The 24,456-nt window shown below is 44.0% G+C and overlaps 1 protein-coding gene across 2 annotated transcripts in view; it reads left to right on the forward strand.

The window, feature by feature from the left end:
* The first annotated feature begins 10,228 nt into the window (after nt 1-10,228).
* The window catches only part of LOC120835265 (suppressor of tumorigenicity 7 protein-like), a 50,413-nt gene continuing 36,185 nt past the window's right edge, over nt 10,229-24,456 (forward strand). The window contains exons 1-15 of one of the 2 annotated variants that reach the window (XM_040204045.2): nt 10,229-10,444; nt 10,883-10,965; nt 11,489-11,648; nt 11,729-11,783; nt 11,889-12,004; nt 12,203-12,281; nt 12,483-12,571; nt 12,800-12,900; nt 13,074-13,188; nt 13,277-13,349; nt 13,430-13,532; nt 17,508-17,658; nt 17,991-18,083; nt 18,188-18,327; nt 19,776-21,996. In XM_040204045.2, coding sequence (XP_040059979.1) covers nt 10,276-10,444; nt 10,883-10,965; nt 11,489-11,648; nt 11,729-11,783; nt 11,889-12,004; nt 12,203-12,281; nt 12,483-12,571; nt 12,800-12,900; nt 13,074-13,188; nt 13,277-13,349; nt 13,430-13,532; nt 17,508-17,658; nt 17,991-18,083; nt 18,188-18,327; nt 19,776-19,871 — 1,623 coding nt within the window. In that variant the 5' untranslated portion in view covers nt 10,229-10,275 and the 3' untranslated portion in view covers nt 19,872-21,996. Of the gene's footprint in view, nt 10,445-10,882; nt 10,966-11,488; nt 11,649-11,728; nt 11,784-11,888; nt 12,005-12,202; nt 12,282-12,482; nt 12,572-12,799; nt 12,901-13,073; nt 13,189-13,276; nt 13,350-13,429; nt 13,533-17,507; nt 17,659-17,990; nt 18,084-18,187; nt 18,328-19,775; nt 21,997-24,456 lie in introns of those variants that run through there. The other variant, XM_078091737.1, reaches the window with a different exon arrangement.

Genomic DNA, 24,456 nt, shown 5'->3' on the forward strand with positions numbered 1-24,456 from the left:
CGTTCACCAAGACTACTATTTCTTTAGCCACTGATCTAATCTACTTAAAATCCAACGTTTTGGTACGAGCAATTATATTGTAACTGTTCAGAGCAGCCTGGTTGTTTATGTCAGCCGCCATCAACCTGATTATGTCTGCCGCTGTTTTCATCCTTTCGTAACACTTGTGTGTATCGTGCGTATGGGGTTGGGCGGATTGCATGAGAAACATAACCGCATACACTGGTCACAACGTGACATTTAGACTCTCTGTCCCTCCTGTAAATCTCTCTCTCTCTCTTTGTAGCAGTTTTGTGTTGTCTTCTCTCTCTTTGTGTGTGTCTCTCTCTCCCCCCTTGTCTCTTAGCTTCCTCTGAGGTCAAACAACCACAGCGTTAGCGTCTTCAAGCCGCCCTTAGGCGTCTTTGTGGTTGCATCACTTCCTCCTCGGCAGGTCCGTTCGGCGCTGCAGCAGCGACACCAGAATGTCTGTGAAACAAGCAATGAAGACATCAGCAGCGCCAAGCGAACCCCCGGTCCCAGAGATGGGGACCCAGAGACGGCCCCCGTGAAATGAGTTGGAGTCGGGACAATCACAGGAGGGGATATTCCACGCTCCGCTGCCAATTTCGCTATGATAATCAACCTCAGCTTGTAGAATTATATTATAGAGCCAACTATTTTTGCTGACACTCCAGCTGTGCATAGATTTTTTTGGTGGTACTGATGATAAGAGAGCGGGTAGGAAATATTGTGGGGGCTGAATTGTAGGGAGGGGGAAAAAAATGAAAGGAAAAGTGATGAATTTTTGGTAATCTTATCTTAACGGTTCGTGTTTAAATTTGTAAATTAGTTTCATGAGATTGAAGCTTGCTCTTCATGTATTAATTGCATTCATAGACGCTGACACGCAGGGAAAAAGTGCAGAAGCAAATGTTTTGACCGTCATCAGTGTCTATACATCTAATAGGCCATATTAATCTCCATCGTGTCCATCAGGTGATTGCAAAGTATTAAAGGCTATCTCAACATTTTATAATTCTTCCCAATCTCACACACTACTACGATCATACTAAATAACTGATTACAGCTGTATTCCTTCAAAACAAAAGGGTGCATTAAACATACAGCGTATGTCTCCATCCACAATCAAACAGTGTAATAAAGCTTGTTGACACACACATATATATATATGTATATACACATATATATATAATGGAGAACTGACAATATCTAAAGCCACCAGACAATAAATACTTTTTATGAGAAGCGGTTGTATTACAGATAGAAAGTGGTTAGTTCTTCTATAACGGTATTTTGCGTTCAGGTCTGAGGTTTATTGTAAACCACAACTGGCTGAAATACAAGTTATGATTCCCCATATTTCATAATGTTTTGGATTCACTAACCCCATGGCTTCCTTTCACCTGCAACACGCCACACAACTGCTGTGTGGGGAAAAACCTTAAAGCAAACACAAGGTTGTGTTTGAGTGTCATCAGACGCATGGATGTGGATATACTCAATAGCCCTATTTTCTTATTTCAGCTCTTTCATGGACATTTATGATGACACTTTTTATTTAGCATTTGTTTGGATTTGAAGAAATGTCTTGTTTGTAACCTCCATCTTGTCGCCATAAATGTTGAGGACAAAGTCACATAAATTTAGTTTTGTTTTTCTACTGACTGTAACAGACACTACTCATATGGATACACTTTCAAGAAGATGTGTCAATTTGTCAGTGATGGCGGGTTTCAAACACAGTTTTGGGGGTTGGGCGACCCATTTGTACCGTCAAATTGACCTTTTAATAAGATCACCCTATTCTTAGATCACCAGAATCACAGTTCAGCTAAGATTAGACAGCACTTAAACAGTTGTGGGCTAAACTATTGAGATTCCTACCCATCATATGCTGCAGTGTTGTGTCGGTGCGTTGAGCTGGTTTATTTGGACCTGCACTCAGACTCGCTTTCTGTGTCTCACCTTGCGTTGTTGAATCTGAAAGATAAATAAACGCTTTCCCAAATGCAGATCCTATGCACTCGGTTTCGCACTGAACGAATACGCACTAAAGAAAACCGTTTCACATGGATCTAAAGCGTATTGTAACACTTCATGATATCACCCTGAAAATGTTTCACTATTGATTTGAAAAGCAGAGAGAGAGAGATCCAGATCAATATCCGTCTATTATAGACAACAGAACGAGACCTTTTGAAAATCTATGTGTAGCAGAGAATAAGCTCAAGTGTGTGTCTGCGTGTTTGTGGCCTTCCTGACTGCGAACCTCTGGGATATTGTGGGGAGAGCTCTCGGCCAGCAAAGACAGTCATCTTTCATTTGCAATGTACATCTGCCTTTGCTATGAATATGGCTGTCAGTCTCGGTAAAGACCATCACAATAGAACACGCTCATTAGTATTGTGTTGCACTGTGCTTCGGCATCAAGCGCCCACCACCCTTGACTAATTTTCTGTTTGTATCGAGAAACAAAAGCTCCCCAAATCCCCCCGTGGGCTCCGGAGTGGCTTTACTGCACATCAAACTATGCTAATTACCTTTTGCATGATTAATTGGACCAATTAGAATTAGTAGAGGAAGAAAATGATTCTTGGCAAGGTGCGAAACATTAATTAGTCATAAAAAACGTTTATTATTGTTCAAATTTTAATCTCGCAGAACACAATGGGATTAAAAGGAAAAGACACTTAATGTGTGGCGTGTTCAATCACTTTGGGAATAATGAGTGTCAGTGCTTGCATTGTGCTCCATCAGACACACACACGCGCGCGCACACACACAGCCGCAATCCCGCACCACAGTCACTGTACAGTTGGAAAGCACCCATCTTCATCCATCATACAAAGTGGCAGTTGTAACACAAACATCCCAGCTCTGATTGATGAGTCAAGACCATACAAAGGACTTATACACAGTAATCCCAGTACAAGATTTATGGCCCGAAGGCGATGCATTACAACTTTACAATAACAAAATCAACAACAATAGCGGCGGCAGCAGCTAACGGTGATTTAGCTGTGGCGGCGGTTGTAATGGTGCGATGTGGCATTACACTGGTTCACGCGCTGTGTCCGTAGCGTGGCCAATGACAGCTGCAGGGCCTTCGTTCGTCATGATGGGAAACCAGCAGGTAGGCTGCGGTACGCTGAGGAGAGTGTGGGAGTTTTTCACAGTTTAAAGGAAATAAAACAGGGAGTGGCTTCACACTGAAACAAACGGTGGGCTTTTGCTATAGATACAGTAAATGTGCACACACGCACACAGGCACACACAATGTGACGCATTACGTGCAGTACAAAATGAGTGTGGACATATTTTTGTCTCAAAGTTATTTAACAAGTCGGTCGATGGTCTGCTTGCCTTCTTTCAAGCTAATAATAAATAATTATAATTATCAATTATTTATAATAATGTTTTTGGCTTTAACTAATAATTTCTATCTAAGGAAATCTACTAAAGTTGTATCATCAACTTGATGGAAAAAGTCTAACTTCTTAGTGGAGAAACTATATCAGACATGAATTATTATTCATAGCCAAAGTCTTGAAACATGTCTGGAGGGGATCTTTAAATCAAGTTTTTTTTCCCCTCTGATGTTAATTAGAATAAAGGTTAGCGTTCACTTCAGTCCTTATATCACTAGATGAAAAAAGTAAGACATGAATATTTGAAATGAAAGTGTCAATGGAGAGAAAATCAAAACTATTTAATTCAACGGTGGATGATGAACCTTAAGTTCAGTTAACTGAACAGTTTGTTTTGCTTCAACTCATGAAGGGACTTTTTGAAGGGGTTTTTCTTTGTTTTTCCTTGGATGAATTAACTATTGTGTAAAAATGGTGAATTTATTGTCTGAACATCTGAGCAGACAAAAGAAGAACCAGAAGATCATTAAGTTAATTTGTATATTATATATGTTTTCAAATGTAAAATATTGGAGAAAACCTGCCAAATACATTTTGTGTAATAAAATGTAAAATAGTTGTGGAGTGGAGTGGAATTATAACACAGCATGAACTCACAATGCAAATGCATGTACCTCAAAAACAAAATAAATGTAATGTGTTACTTTCCACCACTGTGACGGGAACCGAATGAATCTGAATGGTCAAATGTTATTCTGTACGAATGAGTCACTGGAACATCTTGCTCGCAAATCAGTTCTAAAATCTCATTCTTTTTTCTGTGTCATGTGACTTACATGAAAATCTTTTGAGCAGAAGTGATATAGTGGAGCAATAATGTCCAGCACTAATTTAATACCTTATTACCATAAGCCTGGTGCAATGCATGCATAATAAATTGTTGTATCTTTTACACGGCTCAGGCATATGGTTAGGAGACCGGATTCTCTTCAAACTGCACCACATTTGCATGATAGGATGTGAGAGTTGGATGGATTTGGGGATTATATGAAACACAGCTTCCATTTCCAGTTCATTGTACTAAGGAGAGGTATCACATTTTCGCAGATGGTAAGAAACTTGGAATTGCACAGCTTCTGTGCAACACAAAATGTGCACAGGATTTTAGGAAAAAATCCCTTCAAAGACAAAATCCATACCTATTTTTTTTCCTCCATAAAACATGTTTTTTTTTCTTTCTTTTTTTTAAAATGGGCTGCAGCTTTCTGCAGATGCAGCTGATCAGTGAAAGTAGTCTTGAGCTGCTTGATGCTCACTATGTGTTTCATGACCCGTGACCCTGTCAGGACCGTCGTGACGTCTATTAATAGTTGGATCATTCTGGAGAATATTACTATCACCCTTTTGCTTTACATACATTACATTGCTTTGACAGGCAGCATTACATAATGTGGTTCACTTCAATGCTGTCAATCATCTGATTTGACAAGGCCCACAGTATTCAAAGCACTGATCTGCTTACAGTTTCAAAGCTTCCTACTTTGTCACCGTAGCTTTTGCATTAAAAGTACAGCACAATACTTTGCAGCGGAATATATTTAAACACCGAGCAAAGGGGGAGACGGGGGGAGAGTAGACGCACTGAACTCCCTGACACTTAGATTTTCCCTGTGGGCTTGAGAAGCATGATCTTTGTCCTAGATTTCAGCTCCATATAATAACTAACGTTAGATGCTGTCAGTTTGGATCTGGTGGTTCCAGACATCTGACGTAGTGTTCCTACTACAAATACCAGCGGCCAGGTAGCGCTGATGTGTGCTGGCGTGGGAGAAAGGGGATTAGCCATGTTAATCAGCATTGTTTTGTTCAGATGACACTAACGTGTCTTCTTTCGCTCTTAAAGGTCAGAATCACAGCGGTGGAACTCGCTGTGGTTTGATTTGTTGTTTTGTTTTCCGTCAGCATCCAACAGACTTCAGCCATGCTGTCCGCCGTGCTGAAGAGAGCGCTGTAGTTGAATGTAGTGACGGTGTAGATGGGGATTTTTTCCAATACGCTGTAATTATCTAAACTTTTTTTTCCCCGTTCGTACAATATGATACAACTTTTACTCAGCGAAAACAATGTGTTCACTGTAAGTCAGATAATTTGGCTGTTAAACTATTTATTGAAAAAAAAATGTCCTCCTCTACTTGTGAATACCCTATAAAAAAAGGTAAAGTCGGTTTGCGATACATAAAGCGAACCAAGCCCTTATCTCTTGTACTCCGACACAACATACAAATCAATTTTTTACTTGATTTTATCATTTTAATATCTATTTTATTTGGCTGTTGTTTTTGTTGAAGCCACTCGAGAGTTTCCTGAAGGCAACTAGCTAGTGCTTCATGAGACTAGTGCAGCAAGGCACACATTTATCCATTTATTTATTCTATGGATGAAGCAGATGTATCTCGAGACAAACCTTCATCTTGAGATGACTTTTGATCAAACAAATCTGGGCCCATACAAAAAAACTTTTCCTCTTGCCAGGTGCACTGGGTGGAGGTTGGTCTTCTTACGTCGGTCTAAAATAACGTTAAGGGACACTCAAATTTCAAATTGGACTACAACCGTAATAAAATTGTTTGGGGACGGCATATAAATGTATTAAAACCAATGACCAAATCATGTCAAGCACATCTACAATTTTTGAATTGGCTCCCAAATTCAAGGCTGTTTTCTTTTACTTTCCATTTGAGACTCGACATGAAGCGGCGTATGTCTCTTCCTTTGTTTGTGCGTTTCATGTTTTATAATTGCATACTTCAAGGCCAATCTAAAGCACAAAGCCCCCCTAAAATTAGCTTGCTTATGAGTCCTCTTTAAAAACCATCCCATAAAGGTTACATGATTCTCATCATCAGCAACTGCAACCAAGATCCGCTGACGGTGACTCAGGACTCAAACCACAGAGGAACCAGTTTTTCTGTGTTCTTTCGCATCCGCTGTCAGTCAAACCTCCTTGGGGTCTGTGAATGGAGTCAGGGACCTTTTCAAGCAAATGTTGATTTGGTTTAAAGTGAAGGTTTGTGAGTCTGTGAGTTGTTGCGTGCACCATCTGTTGTTGTTGGGATGTGTAAACGACATGAATGGCGGTACGTCTGTCTGTTGATCGTCGGTTCAGAGATTTTTTTTTTCCAACATTTTTGGTCCCAATGCGATGATTCCTACAAACCTATGTACCCCGTTGGCTGTTCGGGCTGTGCTTTTGTTTATAGAAGGGTCGTAAATCCTAACACTCACCATGTGCCCATATGTATGCTTCCTAAACAGTGTCGAGAAAACAAACTTGTCCTGGTGGGAAAGAACAACAATAAACGTGAACCCAGAACCTTGACCGGTCAGTAACTTCAGACGTTCAAACACGAGAAGCTCTATGAACATTATGAAGAAAAGATATTTGCAGCCATAATTTTGAGTGCAAGAAGACTTTCATTTCTCTTGTTTGCAGCTACACACCACCTAACACCTTTTCTGAAAGCACTGTAACACCTCTCCTGCTCCTGCAACACTGCTGTTTGCTTACAATACCTGCACTTTTTTTTTATCCATGCACCTTGCCTTTTATTTTTTATTTTTCTAAAAAACGATGTTCTTTCACAGCAGATGGGGGTTGGACAATATGACCCTTACTGCATGAAGGTAATTCATATGTATTATTCATCTCTGCCTCTTTCTATTTGTACTTACAGTTGGCCAGAGTTGTATACGAGGAAGAAGCCAGCACACACATACACACACACAACACACACACAGAGCTGAGAGGCTGCTCGCTGCACTCCTCAGCTGTTGTTCCACGTCTAGCGTTTCCATTCGCACGTTTTCTAGTGCTTGCGCTGATAAAGGCGATGATTCTGCGTCATGTTTTATTTGACGTTCAAGGGTATCCATGGGATTTTGAATAAGCTTCATTATCCTTTTTATGAAAATGACAACTTTGCAGTCATAATGCAGGGGAATATAAAGTGTGCATGATATGCATTTCCCTTGCTGCTGTTTTACTGATGGGTATCCTCTCTGCGGGACCATAACGTGTGTTAAATTAGTCATTATTGGAGTTATGAAACAGCCGCAGAATGTGTCCACTCATCCTTAACCATTTACAGAGAAAAGGTTGAAATGTTGCTACGTGGTCTTTGTGCCTGTCATGGAGGAAATCATTTTTCTGCGGCACCATCGCTTTCAGATGTGGTCAAACGGCACGGTCTCCTGATGCAAAAAAAAAAGAACACGCATTTCCTGAAAATGAGGTGTTTTGAGAGAAATGACTCTTGGGGGAGAGTCCCTTTGTAGAGACTGGTAACATAAACTCACAGAGAGAAAGTAGTGTGGGAGACAAGAAGCAGTTTCATAAAGATTCAAGTTTTCCATCAGAAAGGACCACCAGGTACAAAAAAACAGTCACTTTATTTGTACATATGCACTAAAGTGCTCACTGCAAACTTATATACTCATAAAATATCTGTACATAAATGTTTTACTGGCATCAAACAATATTAGAATGTTTATATGAAATATTCAAATGATTTATTTCTTCAAGCCTGAAATGATCGAATATTGACGCATGTTTTGTACATTTTAGTGTCATACATCCTCACTTGTTTTAACAGCTATTGAACAATACGATCAACAGAGCGCCAGGTATTTTCCAGCTTTAAAGAGCAGCCTCTTAAGTAATAATGAGAGCGAGAAATGCAGCGCATTTAAGTGAAAACCCTGATTAATTATGTATGATTAGAGGACTCTTAAAAGCTTTTGGGGACAGAAAAGAAAGAAACTACATAAACAGAACACGAAGTCCAGAATGGCACGATGGCTGTGAATCGTGAAATTGTAAATGAACCTTAAGTATACAGGTGAATGCGGAATGATGATAGACATTGCTTCTGCCTGGCTGGACACTGGCTGACTGATCGTGTTCAGTTCAAATCACACTTACTGTCCACTGCCAGCTATTTTTATTTAAATTTGATTTTCTGCATTTGCAATTTAGTCAAACTAAATATACTTATGAGTTAACTTGTGCCCCATGTGCTGAATAGAAAATGTAATGAATTATTTTGATTACGCTGGATACAGAAATTCTGCAAATGTCCTTGCGACAAGTCTTATTTTACGGCGGTCCAGATATAACTCCGTTGGGTGTGCAGTGTAAATACCGAGGAGATATCACTGTTTATTCTGCTTATTCCAGGAGGTATGTTTTATCAACGAATGACTCACTGAGCAGAGGTCATTTGGAAAAATAATGGCTTGGAATACATTCAGGTTTTGCTATAAACCCCCAATAACTTCTTTAGTCTTCCTTTCTTTTCCCTTCTCTTCCTCCCTGTCAGTAGCATCATGCATGTTTTCACCTCTAAAGTGATTGTACCTGATTTATATGACAGGCCTTTAACCCTGCGAGTGCTTGTCCATCAGCATCAGGCAGAAAACACCCAAGGGCATGTGTGAGCAGGACCAAATCTGGCTCTCTGTCATTCAGTGGCTGTAACCTCCAACAAAAATCACTCCAACAAATCACATTTATTCCTGCACTGTTGAGATGGGAGTCTATTGCAAAAAGGTGAGAAGTGCTGTGGGTGGTGCACATCCAAAAATGTATTTCTACCTTTAAGCTACAATAATATTTATTATATTTGAAAGTAAGTCTATGGTTATGTAGGTTAAATAATAGGAATAGAGAGTAGTTGTCCCTGTATGCACAGTGACTTGGCAGTTTGAACGAGGCCATAGCGCTTGGATCTTTAGATGATGCGTGCAAAATGTGTCTCCACGACAAGAGTGGGGTTAAGAGAATAGGGACTATTTACATTGCAGAAAACATGAATTTCTCAACATATGGTAATGAATTCAGATATTAATGGGAAGTAAACAAAACTGAACGTTGTCTCCACCTGCAGTCAGTAGGTTGCATCAGAAGCGAATCCATCAATGTTGTAATAGCCCCACTTACTGGTCATCAATAATAGCACAGGATAAAATGAGCTTGTGAAGGGTTTCCGTTAGAATCAGAATAACAATCAGCTAGTCATGCATGGTTACAATAAGCATTGTGTCTAAATCAACCAAGCAACAGTATCTGAGCAAATGCTAAATTGATTGAAGAAAAATATTAATACAAAATCTGGATAATCGTTACCTGAAGTCCTAATGTTAAGAGGTTTGAAGAAGTACTCCCATAATGTACATGGGCTTATCATGCTCAAAATGAAAGAAGGAAGAAAATACCTACAAAAACAATTCAACTGAAACACCACAGAAATGTCTCCATATAGCAAGTAGTACCAGAGTACCATATGACATTAAAAGAAGGTATACATCTTTACTGCCGATATCTACAAAGCATAGGCAACGTACACTGAAATAAACTATATTGACGAATATAAAATAAAAATAATATTTTTTACATGCAGTGATCCGCACCGCTATATGGAATCAAAAAAATGTATATATTGACCGATTAAGAAATGTACTGGTTGATATATATAAAGCACTTTAATGGTAAAATACCTAATTTCAAGGTTTTAGTAGGGTTTTTAGTGACCATTTACTATGTCATGGACAAATTGGATGGAGGAAAAAGTAGTGTTGAACATTTTAAAGTTTATTAAAATGCATAAGAAGTCACCTATAGCCCAACACATATGTTCCTAAAGTCCCCTTATTGATGGAATACTCTACAACTCGGCCATATGCCACTAATGTGTATTTCTGGCTAAAATGTTGTCATTTAATTACTAAACATGATTTTAGATATTTTTTTTCGTTTTCCCCGGAAACGGATCTTTGTCGACATTTCAAAATAGAAGTCGTCCTTCGCGGTCACGTGACTCCTCTGTTTACAGGCATCCGGAGAAACATGGAGGACACCGCTGGCAGTAATCCCCAATCTCTCGGATTTACAGAGAAGTTAAAGTCTTGGCTCTCTTGGTCATGGACCTATGTGTGCTTCATTTGGTTCGGCATGGTGCTGATCATGATCTACGTCCTGTGGAGCCCGCTGAAGCTGCAGGAATCCCTCACCTCAGGTGAATTAACGCAAGCGCTAGCTAGCCATTGTTAGCCTTCGGTTATCTGGCTTTAGCTGACAGCGGGCGCGAGCCGCCGGTTTTGACAGTTCTTTGTCGGACTCATTCAAGCACAAATAACAGCGACTTTCCGCTTATTTATTTAATCGAGTTTTTTTTTTTTACTGCCAGCTCTTAGAGATGATTTTTTTTCTCCTGGTAATTTAGTAGTTTATTGTTGTATTACCTTCCTCGGTCATCGTATAATCGAGATACTTGCACGCGGCTAATAACACGTCACTCGCTATTCGAGACCCACCTGCGATGTTTTTATTCTGTTGGCACCTGGCACGCATTTTAGTTTCGTCGACGCTCACTCCGCTCGTTTGTGGTCGCAATGTGTCACCGTCCTAACTGTCCCCCTTCTTCTCCTCCTCCTCCTCCTCCTCCTCCTTTCAGCTTCGATGTTTCTGAACACGTTGACCCCCAAATTCTATGTGGCTCTGACCGGAACCTCTTCTCTCATCTCCGGGCTCATCCTTGTGAGTTACCGACCTGGTTATTTCTCACACTTTCGAATGGACGTTGATTAGTAACTCTTTTGCAAAAATGATATTTGCTTGCAGGCATTTTAGAGGACACACTTTCCAATAAACTCTTCCCATTTGTTTTCTTTATTTGTTTTAAGAATCCACGATTGGTAGCCTAGATTTAGTGTCACTATTGAATGTAATGGGGAAAACACATATTTTAGTGGTTCCTGAACCGGATGATAGAGAGACATTGAAAGTCAGACAAACTATTAAAAAGCAACCGAATTCATTGAGATTATAGCGAGTATCTATGTGTTTATGGCAGTTTGAAAAGAACTGAAGGTGCACAAGTTCAATCCTAAAATAGTTTTGTGGCTTCCAAATGGGGGCCATGCAACAGAAATGGAACCACTGGCCTAGTGATAATATGACAGCAACTGCGACCAAGACATAATTTTTGTCTGATCGTGTACATTTTGTAAAAGCACGTTGTCGCTGTGTGTGTGTGTGTGTGTGTGTGTGTTCCCCGCAGATATTTGAGTGGTGGTATTTCCGTAAATACGGGACCTCGTTCATTGAGCAAGTGTCGGTGAGCCACCTGCGTCCTCTTCTGGGTGGAGTGGAGAGCAGCTCCACCACCGGCCTGTTTGCATCGGTCAATGGAGAAGCCGAGCCTCGGCCCAGTGTTTCAGGTAGCTACGTGTGCGACGCAGACCGTACAGAGGAGCACCAATCCTTGTAAGCACTAACCGCAACATCTTCCTCTCGGCAGAGTGTAAGGTCTGGAGGAACCCTTTGAATCTGTTCAGAGGAGCAGAGTATAACCGGTATGTGTGACATTATTAAAATAAATGTTTCACAATTCCAAACCGTTTATAGAAATGTATTATTGCAGAGCTGTAACACTTTGTATTGTATATTTGACGCCACAGGTACACCTGGGTAACAGGGAAGGAACCCTTGACGTACTATGATATGAACCTGTCAGCTCAAGACCATCAGACCTTCTTCACGGGAGACACTCCACAGTTAAGACCAGAAGATGCTGGTGAGTTTTAGTCGACAATTTTATTTCTTTGTCGTTTTCAGCAAAGCGGCAAAACGCTGCTGACCTTTCCTACAGGAACAAATTCCTCTGGTTGTTTGTAAATGTTCGCATGGAACCGCTTTTAGTACCTTTGTTGTGGTGCTCTCGACCTGGATGGTGGCATCTGTAATACGGGATTTTCATGTCATGTCTCAACAGTGATGCAGAAAGCCTGGAGGGAGAGAAATCCTCAAGCCAGGATCAGAGCCGCTTATCAGGCCATAGAAATGAACCAGGAGTGAGTTCTGCTCTCTCCAGTGTTTACAGAGAAAATATGTATCTATAAACATCATATTGTTGTGTGTTGTAATGGGAATACTCAAAGAAAGTCCCTGTGGTTGTCTTTGCTTCAGTTACGAGCACATACAAATGAATATTTTAGTTCTATTATGCCCTTAAGTTATTCGTTTTTCATGCGAAACATCATATCTGCGTGTAGATGCGCTGCAGCCTACGTGCTTCTAGCAGAGGAGGAAGCCACAACCATCACAGAAGCTGAGCGCCTCTTCAAAAAAGCCCTTACTATTGGTAAGAATGGATTTGAGTTCACATCAAGTGCTCCCAATGACTGAACCATGAGGCACAATAGCTGTCACAGTAGCTGGAGAACAACTACACCCAATGTACTGACTCAATCAATGCTTCCCTTCTGCACAGGTTGGAAGTTGTAACTCGCGTAGTGATACCATTCAATCCAGTTTTTTTTTGCATTTTTGGTAAATTAACTGTCTATTATTTTCCTTTGACCGTCCACAGCTGGAAAAGACATCAACTTGCTGGTGTACATTAAACGCAGACTGGCAATGTGTGCACGCAAGCTCGGTCGGATTAAAGAAGCGGTGAAAATGATGAGAGATGTGAGTGTCTTTCAGAGAAGCACCTCAGAATGCTCACTGCTATAGTGTGAAATGTGTGGACTTACGCATGCAATGTAGTTACCTGGGGAACATATTCACTGCAGTTAAAACCTGCGCAGTAGTACTGCTAACAAAGTGTATTGTTCATGTTTGGCATCTTCTTCTCTCTACAGTTAATGAAGGAATTCCCACTTCTGGGAATGTTAAATATACACGAAAACCTCTTGGAGGCCCTTCTAGAGCTTCAGGCATATGCCGATGTCCAGGCGGTCCTCGCCAAATATGATGGTAACCTCTTTTCTTTTTAACGCTCACTCCCGTTGAATGGGACCTAAAAATGTACGTCCCATGACCCCAACTTCTTCCTGCTCTACAGACATCAGCTTGCCAAAATCAGCCACTATATGCTACACATCTGCCCTGTTGAAAGCGCGGGCTGTATCAGATAAGTACGTGTCCATATTGCTTCACGCGGCCTCGCAGACAAAATCGTCAGGAGGATCTCTCACACCCGTTTCCCTTGGCTCAGGTTCTCGCCAGAGGCCGCGTCTCGGCGAGGGCTGAGCACGGCGGAGATGAACGCCGTGGAGGCCATACACAGAGCCGTCGAGTTCAATCCACACGTGCCAAAGGTCAGCCATCAGCCTGATTCAGCCTGACTCCCAAGTGATTGGAGTAGATTCCTTTTTTGACCCATATCTGTATTTAGTCACAATAACGGGCAAAGCAGTCAGACAGGTAAACCATAGCATACGAGTCATGTCAGCAGTGACGGGTTGTGCGACCTACAAATATAACAGGTGCTTCTCTCCAGAAATGCTCTATTGTGTCTTAACAGCAGGTGTCAGTGTACGTCTTAATACATTTTCGTGTCAGCACTCTGGGTATATATTTGTCTATTATGTCGCTAATTCAGTATTTTGGGTGATTCTTGTATTTAGTATTAATCCATTCAATACTATTAAATGAGACCATGTATACTGTTAAATGTTTACTCGCCCTGATCATCAACTAGTGTTACAAGACCATGCCGTATCTTTGGACTCATTTGGGCATCATGTGCTTTTCCGGGTGCTTTTTTGAATTTGTGTGCTGAGAAAAGCTAAACATACTGTATCACCGATTGGTCACAGTGCAGAGCAGCTCTTTATGCGACCGAACCGGGGAGGACGGGGGGACCACAACTGGATATCTCTCTGGCTTTTCCCATCAGTTCCCACAGGATTAGGTGTCACACATGCACACACACGGTCATATGCAAGGGGTGCAGGGGTGTCAGCCAGCACTTTGATCCAGCCTTTGACTTTAAAGTGAGGGACCCCATTTTCAATCTCTTTCCAACTGCTCCCCCCCCCCTCCCACCTCTCATCACGTACCCTCATCCCGTTTCTCATCCTCTGGTGTTGCCTCCTCCCCTGTTTGAGCCCAACGGGGCGGCTGATGTTGAAACACATCTTCCACAGAGGGTCTTTGGAGGGCTCATCTTTTGGCATTTGACTGGCATCTGGTTCCTACTCGTGACAGAGTGGCATTACGTCTTTTGAGTGGCTGCATATGAAAATGTAGCGCTGGGGGGGGGGGCTCGTTGCTTTGTGTTACTTTCCTCAGTGACCAATTTGTTCGTCTATTTTTAATATACTCACTGAAAAAAAGAAGGGATGAATGTTATTTTGCAGTGCTTCATTTCATTTAACCTTCCTTTTCTAAGAAATATATTTTCCTTTTGGAAGAAAGATGAAGGCAACGCTTTCTGTGATGCCCACATCTGTAATGTGTTATTGAAGTAGTTGAATCAGCTTATAGTAGTGTATAACTACATTTCTAAGCCCTCATAACTACTATTAATGCTTCATAACAAAAATTGGAACGCATTGTAAAGTTAAGTCAAGTATCATGATGCTTCATAAACGCTGAACACTGACTTTTGCGAAGCTCATAGCGTTTAATAGATTTAAAAGGGGATATTGAATGATAAAAAAAGCCAATGGACAAGTGGAGTAATGAAGAAACAATGTAAACGCTTCAGTGTGTGTGTGTGTGTGTGTGTGTGTGTGTGTGTGTGTGTGTGTTATCAAGCACGGCAAGGAGATTATACTTCAGTCTCACACGTATTCACTCAAACTGATCAAGGAGCCACACCAAACCCACACATGCCGTCTGTTTCCTTTTCCCTCTTTACCTCCCCCCTGCCTCCTATTTCCCTCCCCATCCTCTTGTCTTTCTCCATTTGTCCTCCTCCCGCGCCACCCCTCTCTCCATCTGTCTGTCCATTCCAATCAGCCTCTCCACCAGCCAGTGGTGAGGAAACTGAGAGTTTGCCGGATGCTTGGATAGCTGATCAAGTGTTCCTGCTATCTGAGTCTGTTGTGCATTTACACTTAGCACCACTTCGGTCCCTGCGAGTTTATTTTTTTTAGGTTTTAAAAAAAAATGTTTAGGCGGTCCGGGTGACCCGATCTCATCTACCGCGCTAGTTTACTCCACTTTGCAAGGCGCTTTTTCATCCCAGCTCATTCTGGTTGACACGCTCTCATAGAAGGCCCGTCAAGACTCCCAAGTGCAGACCCAGTTTACCTCGGAAATTGCCTTTTTGGTTTCGTAATTCAAACCAGCAGTCGCTGGGTTTGTTCTAAATGAAGATGGATGAGGTTCGACTCCGGATTGGAGGAACGGCCTCCTCCTGCCCCACTTGGAGAGTAAATGCTGTGAGTCGTCTGCTACTGTCCTCCGAGTAGCTTGTGGTGTGTGTTGTTTTTTTTTTTTACTGACTATGAAATCCTTAATCTAACACCTGTTTTTCACTGTACAAGTGATTGTTTGTCTGACCCCTATAGAGCAACCACAAGGCTGATGTCATCGTTGCCTGTGCGTCTCATTGTGAGCAGCAGAGTCCCGCAGATTAGAATCAGAAGGCGGCTTATGAGTTATGCTCTGGGTTTATGACTGCCCGGGGATAAAAGGAGAACACGTGAAACTCGATCCCTTCATCAAAGAGGCGACAGGGAGTGGAGAAGCGGGGGCCGAGGAACGAGGGGGGGGGCCGCGGTCGGCCAGCACAGACGACTGAGGTGTCACCAGGTCTAATGCCGTGGCATGCAAGGAAGGACAGCTGAGCAGCCAGCCTCTCTAAATGGTTAATCTTAAACCCCAGAGGAGCCGGATCCTCATGGCTGCCATATACAGAATAATATGGAAGATTATGCATGTGCAAAACTGTGTCCTATTGGACTGTCAAAATGATCAAATGTGAAATTCAGAATTGGGCCCCGTGTTAAGATCGCCCACCTGCTCGGCATGCTTCACCAAAGCGAATGCGTGTCATCCGGTCAGGTGCCGTCCTCAGGACACAAGCGGCGGATTTTCTCTCTCTCTCTCGGGTTGGCCGGCTGCCTCGACACCGGTGCCGGGGGGGCCGGGGGGGGGGGGGGCGGGGGGGGTGAGGATGGTGAAAGGTTTGTGCTCCGGAGGATGGAGGCGGACAGTCTGCAGAGAGAGAGAGAGAGAGAACTGATTCAAAGTGAGTCAGACAGGATGAGCGACTGGGTCAAACCAGCAGCTCCTGGTAGTCTCGCAGCGGCTCCGGCGGATGTTTGAGAAGAGAACGTGCTACGAGACGTGACACCTGATGGGGCGGTCGGGGGGGGGGGGGGGGCGGTTTAGCCGAGTGGGGAGCAGACCACTGAGAGGGGTGAGGTGGGCCTGACAAACTGCCTGCGTAGAACACACATCATTTATAAATATTTCCGGAATATTGGCCGGAAATTCAGCGTCGAGGGAGGGAACGCAGAGTGGGGGGACATTCAAGACAGAGAACCAGGGGACACGATGGGACCCAGAGCCACATCCAGCGAGCTCAAGGAGCCTGAAGGAGGGTTGGAGGGGCAGGTGGAGGAGCCCGGTTATGAGGGTGACTGTAGAGAAAAAGGGGTGAGGCGGCATGGCCTGTCTGTCTGTCTGTCTGTCTGTCTGGCTGGCTGTCTGGATGGATGGATGGATGGATGGATGGATGGACGGATGGCTGGCTGGCTGAGCCTGTGGCCATGGAGGGGATTAGGCAGGATTAGCTGTGGGGTAACCTTCCCAAAGTGTCAGTCTGAGATCCAGACCCCTCCCCCCCCCTGTCTCAGTCCCGACTTCTGCCACACCGGGCACCACGGAGGTGAAGTAGTCCTCAAAGTCAGCACACGCCTGTTAACGACTCGGCTATGGACAGCGTGAGGCGGCGAATCCTAGACGAGCAGAAGCTCGTTTTCTCTTATTCCAGAAAGCACACCTGCTCCACGGGTCGTGACCTCTGGACAGTAACCCTAACAATGGCGCCCTCATCGAGCTCTGGGAAGCGCTCGGCTCCCGCCTCGAACAATTGCAAAATAAGGCTGTCAATAAATACCTCACATGTAGGAAATATGTTACGAGGAGATGTGGATGACACCATTAAAAGCTTTTATTAATTAGTTTTTGCAATTCTTTGCCTAGCTGAGAAATGACTGGAGATTCTCACATTGTTTCCCGGCGGTACAAACGTTGCCCACTGAGCATTAAGCCAGATCTGCAGTAGTGCACACTTACCGGACTGTGTGTGTATTTCTTCCCCTTGGCGTCCGCAGTACTTATTAGAGATGAAGAGCCTGATCCTCCCTCCGGAGCACATCTTGAAGAGGGGCGACAGCGAGGCCGTGGCGTACGCGTTCTTCCACCTGCAGCACTGGAAGAGGGCGGAGGGAGCCTTAAACCTCCTGCACTGCACCTGGGAGGGCAGTAAGTCTCACTGTTGCCGCTCCCGCCCTACACCACCGCTTTGCACGTGATGTCTTTCCTGTTTTCATTTCGCTCAAATGAATTGTTTCAAATTTCCCCCAAGTGTCTCCTTCCGCTTTTCCATTTTGAAGTCGACGTGTCGCGAAGCACGCATGCGCGGCCCGACAGGAACGAGGTCATTCCTCAAGCGAGGCCCGAAAAAAGAATGTTCTATTTCATTAGGGTTCTGGTAGCCTCTCCCTCTGTGTAATATTTATCTATTCAGCTGGTCATGTCAATGTTCTTTTCGTTGACTTTTCGTCTTTTGTGCCCGTTTCCTTGCGCTTCCACAGCCTTCCGGATAATTCCCTACCCTCTGGAGAAGGGTCACCTGTTTTACCCCTACCCGGGGTGCACGGAAACGGCAGACCGGGAACTACTGCCCTGTGAGTACAACCGCCTACATGCAGCCCATTCGCGTACCTGGTTGCTAACAGAAAGTCGGATGTTGTTCCGCACTGACCGCGCCCCCCCCTCCTCCTCCTCCCAGCATTCCACGAGGTGTCCGTGTACCCGAAGAAAGAGCTTCCCTTCTTCATCCTCTTCACAGCGGGCCTTTGCTCCTTCACTGCCATGCTGGCCATGCTCACGCATCAGTTCCCCGAGCTCATGGGTGTCTTCGCCAAAGCAGTGAGTACCTCGGCTGCACGTCGCGATCTCCTCTCCAAGGTTCAATGCCGCTCGATTTACGGATGCTGATTCCGATACTCCACCGTTTTATTGCTACACATCCGGCGTCTTCGGATTAATCTCCGAATGGCTCTTTGTTCTAAACGCATGTTTTTCTGTTGAATCTTTGAACCCCCCCCGTGGTAATTGCTGCCTTCCGTCGCTGTCAGTACCACTGGAGGCTCATGGGAGTTGCAGGCCTGCAGAGTCTTGTGTTTCCCGCCAAAACCAGCTGTCCGCGGCCACAGCTGGATAAAGCGAGCTTATCGCCGTTTCCAACATGAAAGTGCAGCTCGCGGCCACAAAGACGCAGAGGAGTTGAACGACTTCCCTTGGCTGTTTATTTATGGCAGAAGTGTTGTGTTATCTGTTTTTAGCTAGTCTGGCAAACGGGCTCACTCTGGAACCGCTTGTTTACGGTCACACTGTTTATCGCGGCCTGCCTTCGCATAGACACGTAGTAAAAACAAGGCCGCGGGGAACATCTAGTGCTCTTCTCTTTGTTATGGGAAAGATGGAGGGCAGATAGGGTTTTTTTTTTTTTTACATCGGCCCCCGGCGAACCTGCTTTGCGCAATGTTCAGATGGGGTGCGTGAAAACAAGCAAGGAGGGAGCGCAGAGGTCCTCGCTGCCTTCTGAGGACAAACCTTCCCCCCCCGGCCCCCCATTTCCCTCGATCCGCTCCTCCCCAACAGGAGGTCCCAGACCGAGGCGCTGGTGGCAGTTGGCCCTGCCTTCATTTATGGACACCAGACACACGTAGCGTAACGGTTGATTGTGTTTCATATATTAAAAGGGATTAGCGGCGTACTTGATTTGCACTCGTCTGGCCGGGCTGATGCATCCACTCACGGAGCTATTAAAGTGTCAAGCGTATCACGCACACTTCAAGTCGTTTTTAAGGGAGAAACCACGTCGTAATATTTTTAGCTAGCGATCTTAAATCGCGATGTTTGCAACGCTCGATTACGCGCATACGTGTTGTGCGGTGTGACTTGGATCTTGATCTCAGATCTGAGGGGGACATACTCCCGCCGCTCCTTCTGGGTTGTAAGTGTGAGTAGCGTTTGTCTGATGTTGTAGACATGAAATCATTGTTAGAATACCATTGCAGATGTTTTTCTTTTTTCTGTTCTCTGGAAAAGCTCCTAGATTTTCTGTCAGAATTCAATGTGCATATAGATACATGTATGTATGCAATAGTTCATATCATACCTGTCTCCTGTTTCCTGAAAGAACTCCAGCAGTCGGTTGTACGTCCTTAGAAACATATCAAACGTTAAGGTCGATTGAAGCATGGATTGGAAACATACTTTCCGTTAATGTTTAACCTCTTACCTAAACATTATCAAGAACTTATTGCTCATTCTGCTCTTTCTCTCTTTCTTTCTTTCTTTCTCTCTCTCAGTTCTTCAGCACACTCTTTGCGCCGCTGGGTTTCTTCGCAGACAAGATGGAAAGCTTCATGCCGTCCAGTTTTTGGCACCAGCTGACTCGAATCTGACCCCATCTCACACACACACACAAGGCACATAGAGACACGCACACACACACACACACACACACCAATACCACTCCAAACCCTCAGACAAAAAGTGTTTGCTCTCCTGTCTTCAGCATTACTGTCCACTTGCTGCATTGTTACTGATTACGTTGGCTGAGGTCGTGTCAACACGGCGAAGCCACTCTCTGGACGCCCTCCCACGCTGTTCCATCGGCCGCAGCATTTCCAAGAGCACATTTAGTGAAAACCTTCTGTAACCATTCCAAGGGTTTCTAATTAGTCATGGCGTTCGCCCTGCAGCAGGTTGAAGATTCGAAGTTTCCCACAAAGCCTCGCTGCGCATTTCTGGTGCACATATTAAATCAGGAGTTTGTTAGAGGCACTCCTCTGTTCCATCACAATAATAAATAATTCATGGGGCGGGGGGGGGCCTTGTTTTTAATCTTACTGTCTGGTCAGATGAGTAAATAAGGTTTAACCGGCGCGTTACTGACACCCGGAACGTACACAGGAATAACCGTATGTACAGTAAGGACGTCCCTTGTGGAACATGTTTACCAATTTGGTCCCATTGTTCTCTTTTCCCCGCTCAGTTATTTATTCCCACCACACAGAGGTCCCATCGGATCTCTGCGATGGGACCCCGTGTGTCCCGCGTCCACCCTCAGTGCACCACAGACCTTCCTATGGGGCACGTTTGAGCGCCTGCAAGGCCCCCCCCCCCCCCCCCCCTCAAAAACAGAGCGGTGATTTACGGCCTCAAAGTGCCTGCGGTGTATACAACGCCTCTGCAGCTCGGCGCTGTGGCAACCGTCACCGCGGCAACGTAGTAGAAACGTGAATTGGACCATCGCTCGTCACAGCCGCTGATCGCTGAGTCAGTGCGGTTGACCCCCCTCCCCCCCCCCCCGACCCCACCCGTCCACCCGTCCCCCAGACGTCAAACAAATATTAACGAAGCACACGTTGAGGTGGTCGCACTGGGAGTGGACCGAGGCCGCGCGATACTTGAAATAAACTTGGTTCTGAGTACAAAACGAACGTCCTCTGACCGCTTCTACAAAGTAAGTTATTATTTAACTTTCGCGCGGAACAAAATCACTGTGCGTTTGTTCATTTTGTCCGGAAGTTGTACGTGACTTGATTCTTCTGCATCTGGTTTAGTTGTGACTTAAAAGGTTGACTTTAATCTCTGTTTTATCAAACGTGAAATAATGTAAAGTTTAATGTAATAACTTGTCTGGAACCAATGTGGCTGGTTGCAAATTGAAATGAAAATAGCCTGTAAATGTAATATGTGATCCTATTGAAAAAAAGAAAACATTCACTGTAACACCACTTGATGGGAATCTAAAATACATCGTCCCAAATAGTTTATTACTTTATCAGGTCTATTACATTTTAAGCGACTGAAGGCTGACATGTTTACTTATGTTGATAGTTATTACATTATCGTTACAACATTATTATCAGAACAAGTGATATCCTACAAGTCTTCACTCTACTCGGTATGAAACACGTGATGATAAAGTGCCTTTTATGGTTTTAACTATCGTGTCATTTGGCATTTACTTGCCCCTTCAGCAATGATGTCGAGTGTCAGCGCTCTTAATTCTTGATGGATTCGGTTTGATAAATAGTAAAATAATAAGTGGATGGTTTTAAATGTGATGTGTAAATGAATTGTTGATTGTCCAGTGATCAGCGTTGTTAGATGCAGCAGTCCGGTAGCGTCGGCAAACATACTCGTACGTGTCAAAGCAGAAAAGGAGAAGCCGGTGACGATTTAATGGCACGTGAAGAGTTGACTTGAACGACCCGATTCTGTTTTGCATCTCACTTTGGTGTGTAAATCTGTCTGTTTTTAAATTCGTGACACCTGAAATGTGACGTTTTACAGTGATCAATGGTAATGTAAGAGTACACGCTGAAGACAGGAGAATGTTGGAAAAAATTGTAACTACCCCCCCCCCCCCCCTATCCCCGGGATGAGTTTTAAAAGCAAAACTCACAATAAATTTCTCGTTCAGTGAAATTCCCTCCTGTTTTGCTGACGTTCCGTTCACTGATTAAAAATGCAAGATTGTCTTTTACTAAATAAATGTGTCTAATCATTACAAAAAAATTGAGCGACTTAATTTCAACTCGTATCTAAAGAATAACCGCTTTTCTTTTAACGATGGAAGCGATTTCCCCTCGTGTGTTTGGATGGTGAGCTGGTATCTCGCTCAAGGACCAAACTCCTGGATCCTGCCAGCCTGCTGAGGCATCCGGATAATTACACCACTCCACCACCGTCAGCAGAGCGAGGCCCCCCCGGGGCCGTAATCCCGCTCCATGCACTCGTGCTCAAGTGGAGGAGCGGGCGGTAATGAGAATCGCTGTGGAGGATTGTTGACGGCTGCTCAAGTGTCGGCTCTCGGTGCCAGAGCTGCATGTCGGGAACACGAGTTGTTGGAGGACTTTTATCCTCTCGTGCCCCCGTATGATGAGGTGGGAAGTTTACAATGTGTATGGTCTGTTAGTAAGGGAAATAACTCGACTTTTGCCTTTTTAAATATGCATAAAATAGCCTAAAACAAAAATTAAGTTTTTGAGAAAATGAGGTTATTCATTAGGTTGGGTTCAGTGTGTTTGTATTTCTTGATGACCACCCAGGCATTACTGAAATAGACTAAATTCACTGCTGCCCTCTTTCTCCCAAACTGCTCATTATATCCGACACAGTAGAACTAACAAGTAGTGTTTGCATCTACAAACACTCAGCAATGTTGTCGTGTCCAAGATGTTGAGAAAAAAAAAAGATAAGGAGCAGAAAGGAAGTACGTGTTATCTGTTTTATTATATATTTATTTTCTTTAATCACCGTTCGGTTGTGATTCCATTTTTATTATTCCCGTTATTAATACTGTTATTATTATTACTGCCGTTGGTGTCAGGCACCGTCTCTAATGTGGCTGTGCAGCATCCACATCCCTCCTGCTCGTGCTCTGCGTCCGCGCGATAAACCCCTGAATGAATGTCGGGATTCTGCACGTTGAAGTTGCTGCTTGATTATTGCACTTAGAGCGTCATCTATGCGCCTTAAGTGTACCGATCTGGATCTTATTCTGGAGGCGTATCGTTCACACTGTTCTGCCTGTAGTTTGTGGGAATGAATCGCTTCCTTTGTCAACGCGCCACAAACCCGCGTGAGAGATTTATCGCTGGATTCTCTTCTGCAACAAATGAGGATGATGTCACTTGGCAAGGACGGCTGATACGCTGCACTAAAGCAGCCGCGGTTAAGTCCAATTTCACGTCAACGTGAAGCTTTTTAATTACTGCTGACAGGGTCACGAGGTGGTGGGGGGGGGCGACCTCTTTTCCAAGAAAAACAGGGAAACTTCTGGGACAGATTTTCAACACTTTCCCTAAATAGTCCAGAGAGCAACGATTTCACCATGTGTACGTATCAACATATTCCCCATATCGCCGTACGTCACAGATATGAGTCATGTGATTGAGTGCAGTGTGTCGGGACCAGTCGAACAAGTTCAAGGAGAATATCTGAACGGTTTAGTGCGAGAGTGACGCGACACCGAATCGCTCTGGACTCATTACAGTTCGTGAGCATGGATTACAACATTCCTCTCCCTCTCTCTCCCCTCTGGCTTCCCTGAATGTGAAACATCCGTGCGGACCACACTGTTAGTCTCTCTCCCCCTCCCTCTCTCTCTCTCTCCCTCCTCCGGGGCCAATTTTAGCTGTGAAATGCTGTCAAATTGAGATGCCCATTTGATATCCGCACGATGAAAGAGAATGCCTGCGATGCCGCTCCTGTTATTTTTATAGAGTTCAACCGTATCACACATTGTGGGGGACAAAGCGATGAGGATACTGTGACAGATTTGAACACCAGCAAAGTATTATTAATCTCCTGTGTGTGTGTGTGTGTGTGTGTGTGTGTGTGCTCAACTTAGCTGAAATTGCTTAAAATACTACTTAAAATATTACTTGAAATACTTTTCCAAGACAGTTCCTTGATTTAAGTTGACTCAGAACTTAGCAACAGTGCATCACTGAACATCTCCTATCTGCGTTTTGCCATCTGCCAGTCCGGCTATGTTTCGGGGAGATGTACTGACGGGGAGCTGGCTGAACTTAAAAGCACCTACACAAGCCGGTATCTTTGTCCTCTCTTGCCATAACTGAAACGGGGCTAAAACACAGAAGATGGTTTAATATAGAGCATTAAAAGGTAAAGTTCAAACGAGGACACTTGCGCCTAACGCTGAACAAGGGGACGACGACTCGGGTTTAAAGATGCGGCATCCGCTGCATAAATTCATGTCAACTAACACGGGTACCAATCTTCTTTTTGGCTGAAATGTAGAACTTTTGAGTGCAAAGTTGGAGTTGCCAATATCAAAGCTACCTGAGGTGCATCAGTTCCGACATTCCCCCTCACCGCGTCCATAGGAGCGCAGATCAGGGCCCACTGGCTTCTAATGTGGACGCAGCTTTCCAATGTTAAATTTCAGAAACCGACTTAAACTGGCGGTGTGGTCTTGAGCTTTTATCACATTCGATTCAGCTGGGAAAT

This window comes from Gasterosteus aculeatus, chromosome 17, assembly GCF_964276395.1.
Source record: "Gasterosteus aculeatus chromosome 17, fGasAcu3.hap1.1, whole genome shotgun sequence".
NCBI lineage: Eukaryota > Metazoa > Chordata > Actinopteri > Perciformes > Gasterosteidae > Gasterosteus > Gasterosteus aculeatus.